This window comes from Mustela lutreola, chromosome 6 (genome assembly GCF_030435805.1).
Source record: "Mustela lutreola isolate mMusLut2 chromosome 6, mMusLut2.pri, whole genome shotgun sequence".
Lineage (NCBI taxonomy): Eukaryota > Metazoa > Chordata > Mammalia > Carnivora > Mustelidae > Mustela > Mustela lutreola.
In genome coordinates this window covers 145,476,759-145,501,765 of record NC_081295.1, presented here as the reverse complement: position 1 = coordinate 145,501,765, position 25,007 = coordinate 145,476,759, and the positions used below count along the sequence as shown (strand labels likewise).

Below are 25,007 nucleotides of genomic sequence, written 5' to 3'. Positions count from 1 at the left end.
TTTGTTTTTGGTTGCTTGGTTTTTGTTTTGCTTTGTTTTGTTTTTCAAAAACAAACTGGTGGGACCAGTTAGATCAACTTTGTAGGAAAGTTCTGGAATCTTCATGTGTATGACAGAGGCACTAGCTTCATCAGTGCTTCTGAAAGCTCCAGTTCACAATTACCCAATGTTAACAGAAATCCGTAGTAATAACTGAATCTCAATCACGAGTCAGGGAAGTCAAACTTCTAGTGTCGAAATAATAATTTAATGGACAAACAAAATATTATCACAGTGAATAAAATATTGAAGCATTGTCCTGTTTTCATTCAACAGCATAAAGAATTTTCTGTTGGCTTACATTTAAAATTCTTTAAAACCAAATTAATTTACTGACAACTAAAAAAAAAAAAGGCTAGCACAATATACAAAGAGAGACAAATTTAGCACTGCAGACATTATACGAAGAAGCAAAATACACAGTACCCACATCCAGAGCTTTCTAGAAATCTCATCATAACTCATTAATTTGATGTACATGTCAGACAAAATGAACATTTTTTTTAAAAACCTTATAAATATATAAATCCAAACCATGAAACACCTCCTAAACATTGTATTTACTCTAAGTACAAATGGATTTTTGGAAACTGCATTCACAATGCTTTCTAATCTAGATTTTATTAAATTATAAATGTATTCAGCTGTAACTCGAGGATTAAATTCATTGGGCCACACTTCAGGTATGGTTTTCCATCATACTCACCCTTAGGGGTATGTATTCTCAAAGACAGGAGTTATATGATTAAAATCAAACTACTATTCTAAAAGTAAGGGTCAATTCTTCCTGAAAAGAGAGATCAGACTGGTCCACTACAACAGTGTCACACAACAAATGTTTCCCAAAAACAGGGGGAAGTCGTCTTAGGAAAGCCCTTTTCTAAGAGTTATAAATATTTTAATGTTAATCCTCAGTAATGGGTTTTAGGAACTGAAACCCCCCCCCCTTTTTTTTTGGCCCAGTTTCTGTGGACATTCTATTCCCTCAAACCTAAAATCTGCTAAAGAGTTTCTTCTCATAAATATATACATTCAACTTCCCCGACATCACGAAAAGGAGTTCATTAACTCAAGTCACACAGCTTGTGTTTTTATTTGAAATGAATTATGTAAGAACGTGAATCCATGCTAAAATGGGCTTTAAGAGGAAGAGCAACAGGTCAAGGGACGCCCTGCCGCCTCCGTCTGACTGCCCCGGAGGGTCCTCTCAAGCAGCAAGTCGGCTCTGTGTGTTCTTTCCCTGTCACTTTGGCCAAATGCAACCCCATTGTGCACAGAAGCCCAAACCGTTATGTTCTGGTACAATTCAGCCCAGTACAGCAAGAAGACTGGCATTCTCAGCACTTCAACCTGGGAGCTCAGGAATTGTTTCTGGGTTTCCACTGCCACAACTTACCCCCAGACTGTTATAGGATTAAGTTAAACAAGTCCCTAGCAGAATCTGAAATACAACGGGGGAAAAATCCTCATGCTTCGAACAACTAACTGAAGTAGAACATCACCCAGGGTAAGGGGTGGGGTTGCCGAACAAGGTGGTGAACAAAACTCAGCGACACCGTTCGAGGGCAGGACCCACATGAAGACGCCCGTGAACTATAACTGCTCTGTGAGAATTTCAGAGAGGAGGGAGGAGAGAAGACAACAAATATGGACGAAAGGGTCTTAAAGACAGGCGGCCATATTCAGTCATGAGTCTGCTTTAAAGACAAATTCCGCAATATGTTTAATTCTCTTTAGAAATCTGGCAAAATGGGTATTTTGCCAAGGGCATGAGGCCGAGTTTCCTTTTGGCGAAGAACCATGTACAGAAGGAAGGAGCGCGTCACTGGGACACGGACAGCGCGCTGACTGGCAAGAGAGCTCCTGGAGAGGATTCTGGGGGGAGCCAACAACAGGGTGCGGGAGTGGGGTGTGGGAGGGGTGTCGGAGGGGGTGCGTGGAGGAGGGTGCAGGAGGGGATACGAGGGGGTATGGGAGAGGGGTGCGGGAGGAGTGTGGGAGGGGTTGGGGGAGGGGCAGGTCACACTTTTCAAGTAGATGTGTCTTGGAAAGCTCTCCTCTTGTGTCCACCCACCATCATAGATTATTAAGGATTAGAGGAACAGGTTCATCCCTAACCTTTTGCAAAGACCCCTCCTACAGCCTAACCCCTCCCTGCTAGTGCCTTCTAGCAGGGGTGAGTGAACTCCTGCCCTTTCTATGGGCAGGCTCACAAGAAGTGCTCTGTGAAGGCTTAGCTTATACATGCTTGCATCTTTGCCAACACCTAAGAAGAAATGAGCACTTTCTATGTCCAGCATATAGGAAAACCAACGGAGTCAGCTTTTTGATGGAAAAGAGACCACAAACATTGGGCCAATGGCTTTGTTAATGTCATGGACACTAATCACTGAGAATATAAAATAAATAAATGATAAATTACCTAGCTTCAAAGATGGCAATGTGTGTCAAATTTCTTAGTCTGCATATTAATTAAGAAGAAGGTGCCATACAGTCTAGAAATTCGTGACAAACACACTGGCAAAAACCATACACCATGAGAATGACAAGGCTTGAAGGGACGAGGCTGACAAAGACAACCCCAAGAGTGACTTTCTTAGACACCAGTAGGTAGATCCCTAAGGGCAAGGAGCTGAAGTAGAGCAAGCCCAGCAGCCACACCAACACTCGGACAGACGTCTGAAAGAGTAGGGACGTACAGTTCCACACCGTCCAGTTGTGCGACACGGTGGTGACAGAGTCGAAACTCGCAGGCCTATAAAATTCTACCACGGGAGTGGAGCTCAGAGACGGGGAGCTCTCTCTCTGCACCTCCATGATGGTTATGACCAGGCAGTTGGAGGAAGTGTGAGAGGGACTGACCAGGGACGCCAGCCTCTTAGGGGTCAGCAGCAGCTCGGTGGGGTTTTCGGGCAGGCACTTCTTGCCTTTGCCTCCACAAGTCAAGTTTACCAGGATGTTGTTGTCATCGGGCAGGCTACTGACTTCATCATCTGGCAGGCAGGTCTCAAACCTGCAGAAAGGACAGACGATGACGCCTTGCGGCGAGTCCCCAAAGTCAATGATCTTGTAGAGGCATTTGGCACAAACCCTGTGACAACACTCCAGCACTTTGGGTTTCCTCTGCTTCAGATTGTACCGATTATAACAGATCTTACACTCGAGCTCGTCAGAGACCTGAGCCTCTGCCGCCTCGTCTGGCGGCTGACTGGCCATCTTGAATGGTGTCTACCACCTCCCGCCAGAGGCAACTCGCGGAAGAACGACGTCGATGAAGGCGTCCCTCGGAATATCACATCATCCAAATCAGGCACTGACGCCAAAAGGCTGGACAGGTAGTAACAGAAACCAGCAATCTTCCAGGCATTTTCAGCTTCTACATTCACTCTGTCTCAAATACATATTTAAAAAGGTCACATGAAGGGTCTGCAAAGGAAAAAAGAGATTCTAATATAGTCAACAGTTCACTGAAATGTGCTTCATGGTATTTTCTGAGCTCCAAGTGGTTAGAAGCAATAGGTTTAAAGGTGAGAGCCCCAGGACAGGAAAGTGCTGTCTACATGCTTAGCTTTCTCAATCCACAAATAGGACAGTAAAAAAGGAATTAAGATTCCTACTGGTGTAAACGCATTTAGAGCACCACCAGCATGACTAGATACAGAGTCTATCTGAGACTGGTAACAAATTCTGACCTCTTCGAAAATAAAACGAGTCATCATCTATCAGAAACAGATACACCTGCAGTCAGATTCCATTCAATACAGACTGGTTAATTCAGATTATCAACAGTATAAACACCAGTTATCTAAATGCCCTCAGTAGTATCTTGGAGTACACAAAAGGAAAATCTGAAGGATAAATTCACGTAAGGAAGAATGAAGCAAAGGACATCTGACAGCCAAGACTAGCTCCCAGCCAAGAGAAGTAAACACAGCCACCATGGGCACGGAGAACGGCCTGTGTGAGGCTCATTCCCAGTTCCCCTGCTCCAGCTCCTGTCAACTCCCTCTCCGTAGTGAACAGGAAGCATAACAGAGTCAACAGCACTCACTACTGGCCCTCAGGTGCTGTCACTGGCTTTGGCCCAGACTGGGGGGTGATTCCACGGGCCCGGTCAGTCCCCAGTAATCAGTACGAACGAACAGGGCAGCAGAAGGCAGCTATCACCACACCGTCTGCATTTGCCCTTGAAGTATATGACATTTTGGGTAACACATTTGTCTTTAGTTGTGTTTTGCTTTGGAAAACATCAAATTGGATTTGATTCTCTGAGCACATCCCCAAGCACGGCAGCGCTGAGAAGTAGAGCAGGTAGAACTGAGAGGAAGAGCGGGTAGAGAGGTAGAACCCCACAGGGATCGACTTTGCTGTGGGTTGTTCTACATAATGGGGCAGAGGCGGTGGGCAGCTCAACTTGAAATATATGAAATTATGAATAGTTGGCTTGTGAATATATATTGCCTTCCTTTTTGTGACTTCAGCGAATTTTTTAATTGACATCATATTATACAAAAATGCATAATGGGTACCAGTTGCAAGACATTCCTGCTGGGAAAAGGAAGCTAATCAACAAATAGAATCTCTAGTGACAACCAAAACATGTAGAAAGGGTTTTTTAAAATACAGTTTACTGGGACACCGAGGGGGCTCAGCCAGTTGGGCATCTGCCTTCAGCTGAGGTCATGAGCCCAGTACCCTGGGATCAAGCCCCGAATTGGGCTCTCTGCTTAGCAGGGAGCCTGCTTCTCCCTCTCCCTCTACCTATCACCCTGTCTACTTGTGCTCTCCCTCTCTGTGTCAAATAAATAAAATCTTTAAAAAACAAAACAAAACAAAACAACAACACCAGAGTTCATTATATATGAATGCATGTATTTCAGAACTGTTATCATAAGCCAATTTCTATATATCCACTCTTGGACACACACAAAAAGGATACACAGACACAGACATCAACTCTTCTGTGCCTTTTCCTTTCATGGGCCCTGAATGTTTTCTTCATTCCTGATCCTGTTCATGAAACATGTGCCCATACGGTCACAAAATGTGACTGTGTCTTGCCCATAATCTTACAAAGCTGGCTTCTTATTCTCCTGTGACATGAACATCTATCTCCAGGAGTGGAGTCACAGACCAAGAAGGTGCTCTATCGCCGTAACCGTTCCCAATCCTCACCGCCTTCACAGAAGGGGCCCAGGGGCTGGGCAGGTTACTGCAGATCCACGTCCTGGACAGCTCCCACTCATCAGGCCTCCTGGTCGCTAAGCGCAGACCAGAGACCTATTCAAACGGAATGTTCTGTTCTTTTCTCTCTCTACCCACCCACTCAGCCTTAATGCCTTCTCAAATCCAGGCGTACTGAAACTGATGGCAAGGGTAGAAATCACAGCACCGATCGCCTCTACTATCATCAATAGGACTGGTGTACATGAAGGTGTATGAAAAAGGAAAAAGACAGTATATGAACATATACATAGAGACATCCGGAAAAGAGACAGTAAAATACTGAGTGAGGATAAATAAGCAAAATTATATAAGACTCATAGAAAGCTAGAATATGCATCTAGAAACACCAACAAAAGGCTTATGCGTAGGGGCTCCCTGGTGGCTCAGTCGGTTAAGCATCCAACTCTTGATTTCAGCTCCAGTCATGATCTTGGGGTTGTGGGATTGAGCCCTGAGTTGGGCTCCATGATCAGCGGGGAGTCTGCTCAAGATTCTTTCCGTCTGCCCCTCCCCCCATACGTGCACACTTGTACATACTCTCTCTCCAATAAATACATACATCTTCAAAAAAAAAAAAAAAAAAAGACACTACTTTAATTCTAAGACTAACTCCAGGAAACCCACTCTACCAGCTTGAAATACTTCAAGCCCTGCCCGTGAGAGAGGCACTTCTGGGCGGGCAGGACTGGCTTACTGCCTTGAGCTCTGGTGCGTCCCTAGAAATGCAGCCAACACAAGTATTTCTTCTGGAAAGGCACAAGACAGCATGGTGATCATTCCTCTCAGGAAGGCAGGGTACCAACTGCAAGGGTTCTTAGAGAATAAACACTTCATCTGTCTCATTGGGACTCTTAAGATTCCTCAAAGAATTCAATTAATAACCTAAAATCTGTAACTTCACAGGGTTGCCAGAGTCAGTTATCAAAAAGCTGTGCGTTCCCACTCTGCCTTCACTCCTGACAAAAGCTGTGGACAACATCTGTGATGCAGAATCAATGAAGCAAGACCCAAAGGAGACATGCTCCGTGATTCCACTTCTGGAAAGCTGAAAAGGCAGGCAAAACTGAACCATGCAAGATGTGAATTTAGGTGGTGAAACTAAGGGGAAAAGCCAGAAGTAAGTAACAGAAAAGTCGGGATCACTTCCGACATTGAGGGGGTGAGGCAAGCAGTGCAGGGAGGGCACCCGCTGACTGAAAATGCTCTGCTGCCTGACACAGGTGGTACTCAGGAGTGTTGGGTTTGGATACACCATGGGGCAATATGTTTTTCTGTGTTATCTACCACATTAAGACATTTTTAAAGTGTTATCTATAACTGTACTCAGAAAACTATAAAGTATTCATAAAAGAAATTGAGGAAGATACAATGAAATGGAAAAATGTTCCATGCTCATGGATTGGAAGAACAAATATTGTGAAAATGTCTATGCTACCTAAAGCAATCTACACATTTAATGCAATTCCTATCAAAATACCATCAACTTTTTTCAAAGAAATGAAACAAATAATCCTAAAATTTATATGGAACCAGAAAAGACACCGAGTAGCCAGAGGAATGTTGAAAAAGAAAACCAAAGTTGGCGGCATCACAATTCCAGACTTCAAGATCTATTACAAAGCTGTCATTATGAAGACAGTAAGGTACTGGCACAAAAACACACACACAGATCAATGGAACAGAATAGAGAGTCCAGAAATGAACCCTCAACTCTATGATCAACTAATCTTCGACAAAGCAGGAAAGAATGTCCAATGGAAAAAAGATAGTCTCTTCAAGAAATGCTGCTGGGAAAATTGGATAGACACATTCAGAAGAATGAAACTGGACCATTTCCTTACACCACACACAAAAAATGGATGAAAGATCTCAATGTGAGACAGGAATCCATCAAAATCCTTGAGGAGAACACAGGCAGCAATCTCTTTGACCTCAGTCACAGCAACTTCTTCCTAGAGAAACATCGTCAAAGGCAAGGGAAGCAAGGGCAACAATGAACTATTGGGACTTCATCAAGATCAAAAGCTTTTGCACAGCAAAGGAAACAGTCAACAAAACCAAAAGACAACTGACAGAAAGGGAGATGGTATTTTCAAATGACATAGCAGATTAAGGGCTAGTATCCAAAAATCTAGAAAGAACTTAACAAACTCAACACCCAAAGAACAAATAATCCAATCAAGAAATGGGCAGAAGACATGAACAGACATTTCTGTAAAGACAACATCCAAATGGCCAACAGATACACAAAAAAGTGCTCAACATCAGTGGGCTTCATGGAAATACAAATCAAAACCACAGTGAGATACCACCTCACACCAGTCAGAATGGCTAAAATTAACAAGTCAGGAAACGACAGGTGTCAGCAAGGATGTGGAGAAAGGGGAACCCTCCTACACTGTTGGTGGGAATGCAAGCTGGTGCACCGCTCTGGAAAACAGCATGGAGGTTCCTCAAAAAGTTGAAAATAGAGCTACCCTACAACCCAGCAATCACATTAGTGGGTATTTATCCTAAAGATACAAATGTAGTGATCCAAAGGGACATGTGCACCCGTATGTTTATAGCAGCAATGTCCACAATAGCCAAACTATGGAAAGAACGTAGATGTCCATCAACCGATGAATGGATAAAGATAATGAGATACGTACACACACATGCATGCGCACGCGCGCGCGCGCGCGCGCACACACACACACACACACACACACACACACACACACACTGGAATACTATGCAGCCATCAAAACCCTAAAATCTTGCCATTTGCAATGACATGGATCGAACTAGAGGATATTATGCTGAGTGAAATAAGTCAGTCAGAGAAAGACAATTATCATATGATCTCTCTGATGTGAGGAATCTAAGAGGCAGGGCTGGGGGTAGGGAGGGAAAATATGAAACAAGATGGGATCAGGGAGACAAAGCACAAGAGACTCTTAATTTCAGGAAACAAACTGAGGGTTGCTGGGGGATGGGTTGGGAGGGACAGGGTGGCTGGGTGATGGACACTGGGGAGGGCATGTGCAATGGTGAGTGCTGTGAATTGGGTGAGACTGATGATTCACAGAACGGTACCCCCAAAGCATATAATACACTCTATGTTAATTTAAGAAAATCTTTTTAAAAAGTATTATCTGTTACAGTAAAAAAAATAAAGAAATAATAAATAAAACTAGATGAATGAATGAAGGGAAGGGAAGGGAAGGGGGGGGTGATGAGGGGAGGGAAGAGGAGAGGACGGGAGGGAGGAAATGGAAAAAACATCTCCGGTTAAATATTTTAGGTATTTTTTATAGCCCGAATTTCTGGATCAACTTACCATCTTTTCCTCTCTGGTCTGTAATTCCATTAATTTTTTTTTTTTTTAACAAAATAGAACTGTCACTTACTAATCACCTAAATATCCAGGCACTACTATAAGTCAGTATTAAAATGGGTGGAATCTCTAGGGTGAGTGCATCTGGCGCACACGTTCCTCGACGACAGCGGCAGCTACAAGTGTGTCTCAGCAGGCACAGGGGAAAGAAGCTAACACACTAAAATCACCTCAAAAATAAATACGTGCAATTACCCGCGATGATGAATGTGTTAACTAAGGTTACTGGGGTAAACATTTTACAGTATACCCGGGGATCACATCCATTGTACACCTTAAACTTACACAATGTTATAAGTCAACTGCATTTCAATAAGGCTGGGGATTTTTAAAAAGGGTCTTTGTTTTCTGGAAAAATACATGTTCAAATCCGTGAAGCTGATACTCCTTCCTAATCACTTAACACGTATTTTGTGAAACATCTGGGGTAAGATAATACACGTCAATACTTACCCATTATAAATGTTGGGGTTACTGGACAAATGTTTACTCTCCCTACCCTACATACATGGTACCTACTGCTTGATTCAAATACACTTCCTCTACTATGTAATTCCTTTGATATTAAAGATGCAAACTTGGCTTATACTTGAAACAAAGCCCTCCAGCGGGCACCTGTGGTTTCTGTCTACCCAGGATCTTTTTCTCTCCTTTACACAGAACCCCTCCCCTTTCTGCTGTAGTGGATTGGATATGACATAATTATAGCCAACCATTCCTCTCTGGGGAAGTGTTCCCCACTCACTCGGTGTGATTGTGTTTGCACCATCCACCACGCACAGTACCCCCTTCTCTCAAGGTGGGACTCTGTGACCCAGACCTCATCACAATACTCCATCCTCCCCGGCTCACGGGGATTAGTCAGGGTGGGCAGGCGACTCAGCCCAGAGTCAGTGCTCTTCCCTAGGACTTTGTTATGTGAAGCCACGGGAAGAAGGAACATGCCAGGGAAGGGAGGGAGCACAGACCAGAAGAAGATGTTTCAAGGAACTGTCAGGCTGTCAGGAGGAAGAAAAAGAGAGAATCAAGTCAAAAATAAAATGAGAGATACAGGAAAAGTAGAAAGCAGAGATATAGGCAGACAGACAGCTGATGACTGCTGCCCTGGACCTGTGAGAAGGCTCCTAGCAGCCAATAAATTTCCTTTTTCGCTTCTGCTAAGTTTTTGGTTGGATTTCTGCTACTTACTTATAATCCAAGGAGCCCTGGACAGTTACCATACTGTATCTGATTTGAGAATAATGTTTTTAGATTGAGGTTCTTCCTTAGTGGTACACAAACTAGAAATTATAAAATTGAATAAATGTACTTTTAAAATTTCATTTGTGCGTGGATGTACATATTCAGACTTCATAAACATGCAAATGTCCTCATAAATATCATTATTTATTAGTAGCGTGTGTGTGTGTGTGTGTGTGTGTGTGCACGTGCATTTGTCCTTTTTTTATTTGGTTAATGTCTCTTCCTCACTCCCCCCACCCATACCAGCCTCAATGTCACCCTCTTCCCCCAGTAACACACAGTAACTACCTGGTATGTTTCTTCCAGATATATTCCCATGTATACATAAGTATCCATGTACATGTAATTATACAGACACACAGAAGCACAAGTTTTCCATTGTCTTCTGACTACTAAGTAATACCCAGTATTCTGCAATGTGCCTTCCCCACATAATAATGGCTCACAAAAAGCTCTCAATTCAACTAATAAGAGCCTTAAATTCCTTTTTTAATGAACGCATATCCCACCATTTGAATATGACGTAATTATAGCCAACCATTCCTCCCCTGGCAAACATCCATTTATCCTCATTTCTCCCCACCACAAACATTACGGAGGAGCACAACCTTGTGACACTCTTACGTATGGGTGTTTTTATTTAAGAGACAAGGAGTGGAATTCCTGAGTCAAACAGATATTACCACTGACCCATGTGGCTAGACCGCTCTCCAACAGGAGTATAACACAAACTTTGACCAGTAGTACAGGACTCTTATCCTCCAACAGCAATGGATGTTAGCGGACCATAAATTTTTGCCCATCTGAGCGACGACAGACCATGATATGGGTTGGAGTTCCTTCTCTTGTATCAGCCTTCTGAGCTTGCTCCTCTCTGAACTACACCTTCCTATTTTTTGGCTTATTTTTCTATTGGATTTCTGGGCTTTTCTGGTCAACTTGTAAACGTTCTTTGTCACAAGACATATTAAACTATCCTCCGTATTGCAAAAACTTCCTCAAATTTTACCATTTATTGGTCTTGCTTAATATCTTTTGAAATGCAGAATATCTTACTCTTTGGACAGAGAGGATATGTTTATCCTCTCTCTTGTAGCTTCTAGGTCTCCAAACTTAATACTGCTCCTAATATTATACATGCGGTTATTTTCTTGCGAAGTTTGTCTTGCTTTTTGACTTGTTTTCAGCTTTATATACAGTATAAGATACAATCCTAATTTTTTTTTGTTCCAAATTTGGACATTTATCTTTGGCAAGGAAATAACCCATTTCTTCTGGTTTCTCAAGTTCGTTGCCATAGCGTTGAATACAGTTATCTCTGCCATCCATTTTGATTCGTTCCTGCCTCTCTGATTACATGTTTATTCTTGTTTCTGGTTTCATAAATTTTTGACTCTTTATCTTCTAATCAAAAAGGAAATCTTTGTATCTATTTTGTATTTTCAAGGAACTATCATCTATACTTGTCATTTACATTATTTTTTGATTTATTAACTTTGGCTTTTATCTTTACTATTCCCTCATTCTAATTTATGTTAGTTTTGTCATTCTTTTTTCTCACTTCATAATAAGGGTACACTTTTATTCTTAAATAATGAAAACATCTAAAAGCTGTAAAATGTCCACTAGCTACACCTTTCACTGTATTCCATGGCATTGGCAATAAATTGTGTTCCTTTGATTGATTTCTAGATATCTTGTAAATTGACTTCTGTTTTCTCCTTTGATACTAGGGTTGTAAAGAATGTTTTTAAGTTTCCAAATGTAAAGGTTCTTTTTACTACCTCCTGTTATTTATTTCTAATATTACTGGATTATGATCAGAGAATAAGATCTATAAAAATCCCTTTTCCTTTGAATTTGCTAAGGTCTTCTTTGTGGTCAAGCATATGATCAAGTTTTATAAGTGATCCAGAAAACGAATATTTTTTTTTTAATCAACAATCACAATAAAATTTAATGGACTAAACTCACCAAAGATTCCCAGATGTGAAGGGGGAAAAGATCTAATTATATGTTCTTCATAAAAGACACACCCAAAATATGATAAAATGCTGCAAAGTTTGATATAAGAGGCTGGAAAAGGATATACCAAGAAAATACTAATACAAAAAAAAAAAGCTAGTGTGATTTTCTTACTATTAGATTGAGCTGACTTTAGTCCATGAACTTGGTCTGCAAACAGCCTGAGCTACAGTAACAAACGAGACTCCTAACCCACCTGTTGTATCATATGACAATCCAGAGGCAAAAGATCAGTTAGATCTGGGAAAGCAGAGGCAATGGACTAGAAGGTCATTAAGAGACTCATAGTCCTTCAAACCTCGACGGTCCACCACCACGTGCAGTACTGCTCTTTTTTTTTTAAATTAACATATAATGTATTATTAGCCCCAGGGGAACAGGTCTGTGAATCGCCAGGTTTACACACTTCACAGCACTCACCATAGCACATGCCCTTCCCAATGTCCATAACCCCACCCCCCTCTCCCTGCCCCCCTTCCCCAGCAACCCTCAGTTTGTTTTGTGAGATTAAGAGTCTCTTATGGTTTGTCTCCCTCCCAATCCCATCTTGTTTCATTTATTCTTTTCCTACCCCCAAACCCCAACGTTGCCTCTCAACTTCCTCAATCAGGGAGATCATATGATAATTGTCTTTCTCTTATTGACTTATTTTGCTCAGCGTAACACCCTCTAGTTTCCTCCGTGTTGTCGCAAATGGCAAGATTACGTTTCTTTTGATGGCTGCATAGTGTATATATATATATATATATATATATATATATATCACCTCTTCTTTACACAAAATGAATATTCTGTATTGAAGGAATGTAAAGTGTCACATAGCCACTGAATCCATTTTTATTTATTGTTTCTCCATCTTAGAGTTCTATACAAGGTTAATACAGGTTGAGAAAAGCAAGAGATGTTTCTTAAAGTTTCTCACCATAACTATTTGCATTTCTAATATTCTCACTTTATAGATTTTGTGGCTATGTTATTCCATAAACACAGGTCTATTTACCTCCCTCATACACTGTGACTTTTTAAAAGTATTATGTAATGTCTTATCCTATTTATGGCTTTAACTTAAATACTACCTGTCTAACTCTTATATTGCTAGTTCTTCTGACTCTTTATCTTTCCCTGGGACCTTTGTCCATCCTTTTATGTTGGCCTTCTATCACTTTTTTGTGTGTTTTTTATAAACACCAGATAACTGCATTTTGCTTATTAACTCAGTCTAACAGTATCGAATGTTTTATGGGGAAAATTCAGCTCATTTTCATTAATATCAAGACTGTTACACTTGAACCTATTCTTTCCTTCCCACTTGAGTTAACTGATTAATTTAGAAAAATTTCCTCTGCTATTATCTCCCCTCACCTTGTGATGTTTATGATGAAGTTCTAGTTTGGGTGCTTTTTGTTTGATACTCTTTCTTGAGTATTTTGGTTAGAAAATGGGCGAAGGCTTCTCTGATTCTAACAGAGAAGCAAATTTCTTTTACCCTGACAGGGACACGGCAGCTTGGGTGCGTCTGTGGCTTTCAGGCTGCTGATTTTTGTCTCCATGGTCCACAGAAGTTACGCTGCCATCTCTAGCCACGCAGGCGCCCCAGTAGATTCTTTAGATAGAAACTACACGCTCTCTTCTGCAGCACATCTCCTAATTACCAGAAACTATGATAATAAAAATTATAGCAGTTTATATATAGAAATAGTACAAGCACTGTACTTTAACCAAGAATTTTTAACCCAGACAAAAATTGCCTGACCTGCAGGGTTAGGCAGCTTCAGAGTATGTAAGAAAGTAAATCTTCTAGGTAGGAGTGATGGCCGTGATAAATGAGGAAAATAATTTCTTTGGACAGAGATTGGTTTTGAATTAGGTCGGAAAGGGAAAGTTGGGCATGCCATGTTGGTCATCTATTATTGTAAAGCAAACCGCCTCAAAACATAGTGGCTTAATATAACAGCCATTTTACTTGCTCATGATTCTGTGGATCAAAACATTCTGCTGGGTTCAGTAGGGATGATTCCTTGGCTGATCTGTCTTGGGGTCAATCATTCCAATGGCTATACTCCCTCGTAGTTCTACAGAAGCTGACTGCTCGAGGATGGTCTCGTTCACATGACTGATGTTGGTGCTGGTGCCGGCTTTTGTCTGGGCTTTTCATCTCATCATCCCAGGGTTCCAAGAGGGCAGGAGCAGAGGCCACAAGGCACCCCGAGGCCAGGGTTCAGAATTCTCACAGAGTCACTCAACTTCATTTTGTTAGTCAAAGCAAGTCACAAGGCCAGCCTAGATTTTAGTGCAAGGGAAGCAGATACCTCCACCTGTTGATGGGATGAGGGAAAAGTCACGTTGCAAAGGGCTGTGGAGAATTATTATAACCCTACTTGTGTACAGTCTACTACACGTGATGGCGGAAGGGCAAAGGATAGTTAGGTACATGGTCCGCCGAGAAATTGAATATTGAAATGGAAGCGCTATGTCATAAAAGCTGGGAAGAAGACCCAAAATAGCCTAAGACCCAAACAGCAAAGACCACAAACAGTCTCAAGTTTAAAAAAATATATATATGTATATTTGAAATAGAAAAATACGTACAATTCTTATCTAGTGGCTTTTTTCCATAACTGGTGTAGTGCTAATACAACTCTGAAATAAAAAGTAGAACTGGGGAGGTATTATTTAGGCAAGATAGCCAAGGAAGAAGTAAAAGGACTGTGATACTCTCGGGTGTCAAGTTTATGTGTTCTTGGGATAAGACAGTTTGCTATGGAAGAAAGAAAATGACAGAATAGGGGCGCCTGGGTGGCTCAGTAGGTTAAAGCCTCTGCCTTCGGCTCAGGTCATGATCCCAAGGTCCTAGGATCGAGCCCCGCATCAGGCTCTCTGCTCCGCAGGGAGCCTGCTTCCTCCTCTCTCTGCCTGCCTCTCTGCCTACTTGTGATCTCTCTCTCTGTCAAATAAATAAAATCTTTAAAAAAAAAATAAAAAATAAATATAAAAATAAAAAAAAAGAAAATGACAGAATATGCAGAAGGGAGAAGTTTTTTAAAAACTGAATTTCAAAAATAGTGATGAACTTAGAGATAAATATCAGTTTAATAGTATCTTTACATAGTAGTCACTGAACATGAGGACTGACTGCCGTGTTTCCCCCAGTTAAGCTTTTATCACAAATTCCCACATTTCCCAACTGGGTAAGTATTTGAAAAAGAAATTCAGGAATTACAGTTGGTCGAGGAATCTGGGGAGATAACAAGGTAAAATGGCTCACTATCCTGCCATTCTCAGTTCTACTCTGCCTCTCCTGACCCAGACCACTCCCGGAGCAAGCTGAACACCCAGGGCAGGTGAAGCCTTGAGCCGTGTGAAAGGGAACACGTGGGGGCTTTCTTCCTGGACTGGGCTGGGCTGGCAATAAAGACGGGCATCTGATGAGTCCTGGGGGAGGATCAGAATGCCTGGGAGATGATAAAGAACTTGATCTACAGAGGTGGAGGGACACCTGGGAGGAAGACTGAAAATCTCTCTCACTCCATTGTATGCATGTGACTGTGTGTGTGTGTGTGTCCCAGAAGAGACCAAGGAGAAAGTGAACACTTAGACCGAGGCCTCCTGTCTGGGAGGCTGGGAGAGTGTGAGGAAGACTCTGGGGCATGAGTTCCTCCCGCCTGGTGCCTTGGCAGGGCCCTGGTGCCTGTCTTCTGTCATAGTGCTACAGGAGTTGCTGCACAGAGATGGAGACCACTGTGCTCCCACAGCTTACAGAAGTGCAGCCACATGGGTCCTCCGGCGATCAGACCTGAGCCCCAGCAATAGGACAAAGAGAAGTAATGGCGCCAGTAATGGCACCACAGCCAACAAGAGGACAGTCCATGAGAACAGGAAGAACACACGGTTAATGCGATAGGGCAGCAGCTGGAGACCGAGGACAACCAGACCAGGAGCAGTAAGGGCACAGAAGGAGATTTCAGTGCAGCACAGAAAGACTGCCTAGAGCTGAAATGCGTGATTTCTCAATCAGATGTTCCAGTACATGAATTAAAGGAGGTGATGATCTTTCCTGAGACTTGATTAGTAGCCTGGTCAGTCAAGAGAAAGAATCTGAAAGCACAGAACAAAAATACAAAAGGATGGAAATCACAAGAGAAAAGGATCTAGGAAACAAAATAAGTGAGTCACAGGAAAGCCTGACGGAGGAAAAGGAACAGATGGAGGAAAGGCGATAATTAAACAAATATAAGAAACAAATTTTCTGAGCTTAAAAATCAGGACTTGAGTCTATAAATTCAAGTGGCTGATCAGATTCCAGCCAAGATTTATGAAAAAAGACATCTCTGTAGATACTGGAAAGTGCTTGTACTCTTATGAAGAAAAAGCAAAATCTTAGAAGCTTCCAAGCAGAGAGAACAACTTACCTGCCATTAAGAAGTATCGGAGCAGGGCGCCTGGGTGGCTCAGTGGGTTCGAGCCTCTGCCTCAGGTCATGATCCCATGGTCCTGGGATCGAGCCCCGTATTCAAAAATTTTAGAAATATGCAAACCTTCCTAACAGTGAAGGGCAATCATAATTCCCATTTAATAGGTGTAAAGGCCCAAAGAAGGTGAGCGTTTTCTCCAAGATTCCATAAGTCAGGACAAAGGAAGCTCAAAAGACAAGCCGTTACCGTGATCCTATTTTCTGCCTATCCAGGGCTCTATGCCACGTATCACTCTGTTGTCTGTACAAGTCAATTTTCTGTGTCTCAGGCTGAGTTTAGTTTCTTCAAAGTCTTTCCCGCACAGGTTTCATTTCGCCTGAATCATGCTCCCAGAGTCCATGGAGCATTTTAGTTTGGCACCAATAGGACAGGTTTTATTTTCTCCCCTGTACTGAAACGGCAACAACTGCCAAGTCTCAACTCTCACTTCCTGCGTCCTCCTCACATCCTGGAAAATAGACATTATTAACATGGCTTTCTACATGATGAGGCAAGATATTTTAAAGGGCTAACAAAAAGCAAACAAACATACAAACAAACAAAAAGATACAGACTAAGGTATCATTGTTTCCATGATCTATGGTTTCTGTTTTTAGAGTTGGTGCTAACAGTTTGCTTCTGCCTTTAATTTCTTCTTTTGGAAAAGGAGCCTCACTCTTTGAACATGGTCATTTCATGAGCATTGTTTCTTATGACAGCCTAAATTCTTTGAGGGATAATTCTATCCCCCAACATATAGGAAAGATTTGGGCACTAGAATACCATTCTTCTTTGTGAATGATCAAGGGAGAACATTGGTTTTGGTATTTATTTACTTTAGAGAGAGAAAGAGAGAGACCGAGAGACGGAAACAAGCAGATTCCCCAAAGAGTGCAGAGCCTGACACAGGTCTCAATCCCAGGACCCTGAGATCATGACCTGAGCCAAAATCAGGAGTTGGACTAACGGACTGGACTAACACTGGTTTTTAAGCTCAGCTATTGACAAATGACACACCCCTGCCATCGCTCTAATGCCAAATCTCTCATTCACAAAAACAAATGTTAGTGTCTGTGGTACTTGAATCTTAAATTAAGCTAAAACCATACATGTGGCGTCTACCCTCAAGAAAGATCAGTTTAGGGGTGCCTGGGTGACTCAGTCAGTTAAGCATCTGCCTTCAGCTCAGGTGGGGAGTCTGCTTCTCCCTCTCCTGTTCCCCCTGCTTGTGCTCTTTCCCTCTCTCTCAAATAAAAAAATCTTTAAAAAAAAAAAAGTTTAATTTTTTTCATCTAGAGATTTGCAACTTGGCTTCCAGTTAAAGTCTGAAAAGCTCTCATTACCATTAATAAATAGGAATCATCAGTATGTTGTTCTCAGCCCCAGTTATAATTCTCCCTTGGGAAACATCAGCAATATTTGAACTTTCTTATTACGGCATAATAGTCTCAGAGTTCAGGTTTTTGCCATTATGCCTTTTCATGAAAAACAATCTTTCTTGCTCTAATAAGAGGCTATAACTTAGAAAACCCTAAGAGAACAGGCTCGACAGACGGCAAGCACTCATTCTTAAAGGATCACCAGCTGACTCTAAATGAATTAAACTGGCAACACCAATAGCCCTTAATGGTTGTTTAGCAGCAGACCCAGAATTCCAGAAACTTCCCTCAAAGATTAAAACTCTTATTTTACCCCTCCTCCAAGACCAAGCAATTTTATTTGATACAGAATCACGGGCGCCTGGGTGGCTCAGTGGTTAAGCCGCTGCCTTCGGCTCAGGTCATGATCTCAGGGTCCTGGGATCGAGTCCCGCATCGGGCTCTCTGCTCAGCAGGGAGCCTGCTTCCTCCTCTCTCTCTCTCTCTGCCTGCCTCTCTGCCTACTTGTGATTTCTCTCTGTCAAATAAATAAATAAAATCTTAAAAAAAAAAAAAAAAGAATCATAATCTATTAGAATACAGCCAAATTAATGGTATACAATTCCAGACTATTAATTTTGGATGAGAACCCACCTTGAACACAGTACAAAAAGGTACACAGATTTTCGGTCTCTAGATAGAGCACAATGCAAGGAAAGCATAATCTTTTGAAATTGTGCAATTCATAATATCCTCCACTACCTAATGAATTGATAAAGAAATTCATTTTTTTAAAAATTTATTCTGTCTACATGAGGCATTGTACCTCCCTCTTTACTTGGAAGGGGCAAAGATATGATTTAAAAAGATCAAGAGTTTTTAGGAATACAGGCTGCAAATCACATTATTAAAAGTGACTGAATCCTTCCCCATTAAACAGATCTCTTTGCTATTAATGACTTCCTCCAAAATTTCCATTGCCCAAGCCTCAATAAAACTCTCTAACCATATCAAGAAAGAATAAAATGTCTAAAGAAACTAATATAGGTCCTTTGTACTATTTCTACAATTTCAAACTTAAATGGAAATAACTTAATCATAGTGACATCAATTCCAGCAAATGAAACTAATATTACACACACACACACACTCACTCTCTCTCTCTCTTACGCAAATGTCCCCTCTTCTTGCAAACCAATGTAACTACCTTTCTTTAGGTAGCTACTTGTCAAAGAAATAATACAGTTATACTCCTGAAACCATTTTAAGTATCAAAGACTTTCGATATGTTTTTATCAGTGTATTAGTACTTGATAGAAAAGCTGTACCAACTGCTGTGGAAACTCACTCAAAGGAGTGACAGTTGGATGTAATTTTTGACAGACTCGTGATCCAGCTCTCTTTTGTCACTATCTCTTTCATTTAATCATTCAACAAGAATTCGCCTAGTGTCTATTTTGTGTCAGGCTAGATGCCAGAGGTTGGGGATGCGAAGACAAGTAAGATGAGATTTCTGAAAGCAAAAGCTGATTATAAAGGTAAATGAATCCTTCTCTACCCTCATCTGGTTTCACCTCTCAAGAGTTGTCTACCCAAAGACCACCCCTTTCCTCCTGGAACCCTCTCTTCTCATTGCTTCTGGGATGCAGCACTGTTCCAGCTCCCTTCCTGACCTCTCTTTCTCAATGTTCTCTGCCAGTTCCTCTTCCGCCAAATCTGGAAATGCTGGAGCATCCTAGCACTTGGCCTTGAGCCACTGTTCCTCTCTGTTTGCAATCTTTCCCTTGGCTTGTCTCATCTACTCCAACACCTTTAAATACCATCTGACAACTCCCCCAGTTTTACATCCGCAGCTCATACCTTTCTTCTGAGTTCCAGACTGCCTGCTGAAAACCACCACGTGTATTCTTATAAATATTTCAATTTGGGGCACTTGGCAAGCGTAGTCAGTTAAGCATCAGACAATTGATTTCAGGCCAGGTCTCCTGATCTCAGGGTCATTAGGTCGAGCCCCACGTGGGGCTCCACATTCAGCATGGAGTCTGCTGGACTTTCTCTCTCTTCCTCTGCCCACCCCCCACTTTCGCACTTTTTCTCTCCCTCTAAAATAAATAAATATATCTTTAAAAAATATATTTCAAATGTAACCTAAGTCTAAGACCAGTCTTAGTTTTCATCTCTAACGCCCACCCAATACAGTTTTCCCATCATAACAAGTGGCACCACCATTCTCTCAGTTTTTTAGCAAAAAATAACTCCAACTAGGATTCATCTTTGATTCTACGCTGTGTCTCATCCTCACATCCAGTCCATTAGCAAGTCAGTTCTGCTTCCGATGTGTGCCTCTGAGCTCCCACCTCCATCTGAACTTGTCCACTACAAAATTGCCTCCTAACTAATCTTCCCACTTCGGAGCTCTAAACCACTACAAATGGTTTTCCTTGCAATAGTCAAAATTGAGCTTCTAAAAATATAAATTAGATTGGGCACCAGGGTGGCTCAGTTGGTTAGGCGGCTGCCTTAGGCTCAGGTCATGATCCCAGGGTCCTGGGATCAAGCTCCACACTGGGCTCCTTGTTCTATAGCGAGCCTGCTTCTCCTCTCCCTCTGCCTGCTGCTCAGCCTGTTTGTATTCTGTCTGTCAAATAAATAAATATAATCTTAAAAAAAGTCAATATAAATTAGATTAGATCTATTTCCTATTCAATAGGTTTCCACTAAATATAGATTAAAATCCAAACTCAATACAACAAGGCACTACTACAGTGTGGCCCCTGCCTTCTGTCCAGTCCCACCTTGAACCACTGTCCCCGCTGCTTTCCTGTCACACAGGCCTTGGTTAAGTACCTTGTAGAGTCCAAGCTCTTTTCTGCTTGGGGCTATGTCCTTGATGTGAATTGACCTTGCTGAGCTCATTCTCTCTTACAGATCTCGACTTCAGTATCAAGTCTTCAAGGAGCTCCTCCCTAATTACATCATTTTTAAAATTCCTTACCTTTTATTTTCTATTGTACGCCTTTTTCTTTCTTCAACAACCTTCCACAAGCCCAATTTAACTAATGAGTTTGTTTGTCTGCCCTCCATCTCCCGTACTGGACTGTAATTTCTAAGAATATAAGAGCCTTTGATCCATTGTTTACCACCACAGCACCAAGCAGCTCTGGGAAGCCAGCGCAGAGTAACTACTTGCCAAATAAATAAATATACTGAAAGATCTCCAAGATGCCTCCACCTTCCATCCATCTGTGATCGTGCGCCACACCCTGGGAGGGTGTGCCAAAGTCAGCACTGTTCTTGACATTCTTGAACGCTATACATTTTTAATCTAGATTTCTAAATTATAAATGTAATACCCCATCACGTCCATAAAGAAATATTGAATCTGATCAGCTGAACTTCCCAAAAAATCTTTAACTATAAAAGATGTATGTCAAAATAGACCTAAATCACAGCATCTGGGAAACCTTTAATATATGTCAAGCGAATGAATGAATTCCTTTATTTTCATCACTGAAAACTCACAATTATCATACATATTTGTGCACTGTCGCCTGCAGGTGCGGCTCGAAGATATGCACTAATACAATTTACAGAATGCAATTCCTTTAGGATTGTTTCTCTGTAAATGTCCAGACATCAACCTGAGAAGGCATATGTTGTCTTTAAGACTTTATAATCTTGGGGCGTCTGGGTGGCTCAGTGGGTTAAAACCTCTGCCTTCAGCTCAGGTCATGATCTCAGGGTCCTGGAATGAGCCCCACATTGGGCTCTCTGCTCAGCAGGGAGCCTGTTTCCCTCTCTCTGCCTGCCTCTCTGCTTGCTTGTGATCTCTCTGTCAAATAAATAAATAAGATCTTTAAAAAAAAAAGGCTTTATAATCTTCTCTAAATGTATCCTTATATACTTAGCAAAACAGTCATCACTACTGTATCTAAATACAGCTTTCTCAAAATTATTATAGACACACAAAAAAAGCTAGAAAGATGTTATTTCTACTTTACACTACTCTAAAATAAAAAGTGACAAAATATTTTTCCTTTCCATCTTTTCCCAAAGTGTTTTGCTCACTTCCATCATTCTAAAGAACGTATCATCTCTTCCCCAGCATTAATAAAGATGTTTAAAATACCTCCTGAAAGGTATATATATTTATAGTATAGAAAAGGTATATATATTTACAGTCACCAAAGTCCAACTGTGCTCTGACTCAGCAAAATGAGAACAATCCAGTTAATGAAATGCTTCAATTAACAATGGGCAAAAAGGTTTATAAGGGGGGAAAATCACTCTCTAAATCCTACCACATTTACTTTATGTCTTAATTCAAGACTGGCATGGAGAAACAGAACTGTAGTTAGATTTTACTGCATATATTCAACCTGAATGGCATTTCTCAATAGGCCTTTCAGACTCAATCTTAATGAACATGTCACTCCACTACACGGCTACATAACGCATTACTGATTGACGTACACTTGACGGTGAAGATTAGGATACAGTGAAAAGCTGCAATGTTTTTTTTGATGAGACAAAAGTGATAGTTATACAGGAAAAGAAGCACACTGATAGGGAAGACAGCTTTATATTTATTACATATTAAGGTTAAGCGACTGTGTTGTGCCACAGCCATATTAAACACTCATGTTCTCAAAGGCAAACCCAAAAGAGCACCCCTTCTTTCTTATCAGCCCAGAAAATAATTGGCTTATGGAAGCTTTTAAGTCATGAAAAAAACCAAATTCTTCTTAATTTTATGATCGAGAGAAAAATATAACTCAGCTGCTGGTGTCCCTGAGGGTGGTCACAATGAGTCTGGAAAATCTTCGTGGAAAGGAAGGAAGCATGTAGTGGGACAAGATATGTTAAATACAGAAGTAATGTCATAGAGGAAAGCAAAGGGCAGCCAGCAGAGATTGGGCCAAAGCAGACAGGATGTAGTGAAAGATTAAAATAAAGAGCTATTAACAGCAAGAGTACAGTGTAAAGGGGCGCCTGGGTGGCTCAGTCATTAGGCATCTGCCTTCAGCTCAGGTCATGATCCCAGAACCCTGGGATCGAGCCCCACATTGGACTCTCTGCTCAGCAGGGAGCCTGCTTCTCCTACCCCCTCTGCCTGCTTGTGGGTGCTCTTTCTCTCAAATAAATAAAATCTTAAAAAAAAAAAAAATAGGACCACCCTACAATCCAGCAATTGCACTACTAGGTATATACCCAAAGAATACAAAAATATTAATTCTAAGGAATACGTACATTGCAATGTTTACAGCAGCATTATCAACTAGAGCCAAACTATGGAGAGAGCCCAAATGTCCATCAACTGATGAATGAATAAATCATCACACACACACACACACACACACACACACACATACACACACACAGGAATATTACTCAGCCATCAAAAAGAATGAAATCTTGCCATTTACACTGATGTGGATGGAGCTAGAGTGTATTTCGTTAAGTGAAATAAACCAATCAGAGAAAGACAAATACCAGAGGATCTCACTCATATGTGGCATCTAAGAAAGGAAACAGATGAATTCATGTGAAGGGGGGGGGGGAAGAAGAGAGGGCAATAAACCACCAGAGACTCTTAACAATAGAGAACTAACTGAGGGTTGATGAAGGGATGTGGGTGGGGGATGGGCTAGCCAGGTGATGGGGATTAAAGCAGGCAGTTGTTAGATGAGCACTGGGTGTTGTCTGCAAGTGATGAATCACTGAATTCTACTCCAGAAACCAATATTGCACTGCATGTTAACTAAAGTATAAATGAAAAAACAATAATTAAAATAAACCCATCTTCAAAATATTTTCACTGATAACCAGCAGCCAGGGGCTCTGTGAGTGACACACATACACTTAAAAGGTGCCTCGAGAACTTAATGTGCTCTCTTCCCTTGGATTTTATTTTTATTTGTTAGAAAAAGTCAAAGTTGAAACATCTTATATTCCACAATAAATACAGAAATAGAAACATGAGAGCTCAGAACGAGACCCAGAGTTCTAAAAGTCATCTGCACGTGGGGAGTAACTGAAATCATGACAAGAAGACTGACAAACCATGAGCTTCCCAAGGAAGCCTGAGTAACTTAGAGAGGAATGCTGAGAATTTGGAACAAGATCTAGGACATCGTTAACAGATTAGGAAAAGAAAAGAGAGAAAAAGAATCATGAAGAAGGGGCACCTGGGTGGCTCGGTGGGTTAAAGCCTCTGCCTTCAGCTCAGGTCATGACCTCAGGGTCCTGGGATCGAGCCCCACATCGGGCTCTCTGCTCAGCAGGGAGTCTGCCTCCCCCTCTCTCTCAGCCTGCCTCTCTGCCTACTTGTGATCTCTCTCTGTCAAATAAATAAATAAAATCTTTAAAAAAAAAAAAAAAAAGAATCATAAAGAAGATGAGAGGGGGAAAATGGTCATCTGTAAATCCAAGGAAAGAAAGGGTGAAGGGAAGTGTCCAAGCAGCAAGGCTGCCAGTGGGACAAACGCTGAGAGGAAACCACACATAACATAAACATCGAAGAAGAAGATAGACAACGATGGGTGTGGGGTGAAAGTCTGGCCAGGGTAGAGAGGAAACACAGGCGAGGGATGTGAAGAGTAGAGTAATGGAGAAAAGAAGCAGGGAAGAAGTTCTCAGAGCTAACTGAGCTAAGTGAAATATGGATGATAAGTCAGGGGAGAGTTTCTTGGTATGTGCCAAAACTTGCGCTCTTCAGATATGTCCGTTTTGTTGTTGTTGTTGTTGTTTTGTTTTTAAAGATTTTATTTATTTATTTGACAGACAGAGATCACAAGTAGGCAAAGAGGCAGGCAGAGAGAGAGGAGGAAGCAGGCTCCCCGCTGAGCAGAGAGCCCGATGCGGGACTCGATCCCAGAACCCTGGGACCATGACCTGAGCCGAAGGCAGAGGCTTTAACCCACTGAGCCACCCAGGCGCCCCCAGATATGTCCGTTTTTTTCCCCACTTGGCACTAATGAGAAAAGACATGGTATTAAATGAAATTTCACATTATAGGATAATGAAGTAATGTTGCATTCTGAACTTTTAAATGGCGATCTGGCCCCACATCCGTGACCTCATCCTGCTAAAGACAAGTATATTAACCTAGATCAAAATATGTCAAACTGCAAGAAAGAATCCAATTTCTGAGTTTAAAAAAAACATTCAACATTTTCCTTACCTAATAAAACTGAAAACTGTAGCACCCTAGACTTGCCACTGCCTTGTGGAACAATAAGCACCAGTGAGGCAGGTCCCTCCCGCTGCCCTCTGCAGCCCGCTGGC

The 25,007-nt window shown here is 41.6% G+C and overlaps 1 protein-coding gene across 2 annotated transcripts in view; it reads right to left on the bottom strand.

Moving 5' to 3' along the window:
- Window positions 1-225: 225 nt before the first annotated feature.
- Window positions 226-25,007, bottom strand: part of RNF182 (ring finger protein 182) — a 63,660-nt gene continuing 38,878 nt past the window's right edge. For both annotated transcript variants that reach the window (XM_059179366.1, XM_059179367.1), the window contains exon 2: window positions 226-3,465. In XM_059179366.1, the coding sequence (XP_059035349.1) occupies window positions 2,512-3,255 (744 nt within the window). In that variant the 5' untranslated portion in view covers window positions 3,256-3,465 and the 3' untranslated portion in view covers window positions 226-2,511. The remainder of the gene's footprint in view (window positions 3,466-25,007) is intronic.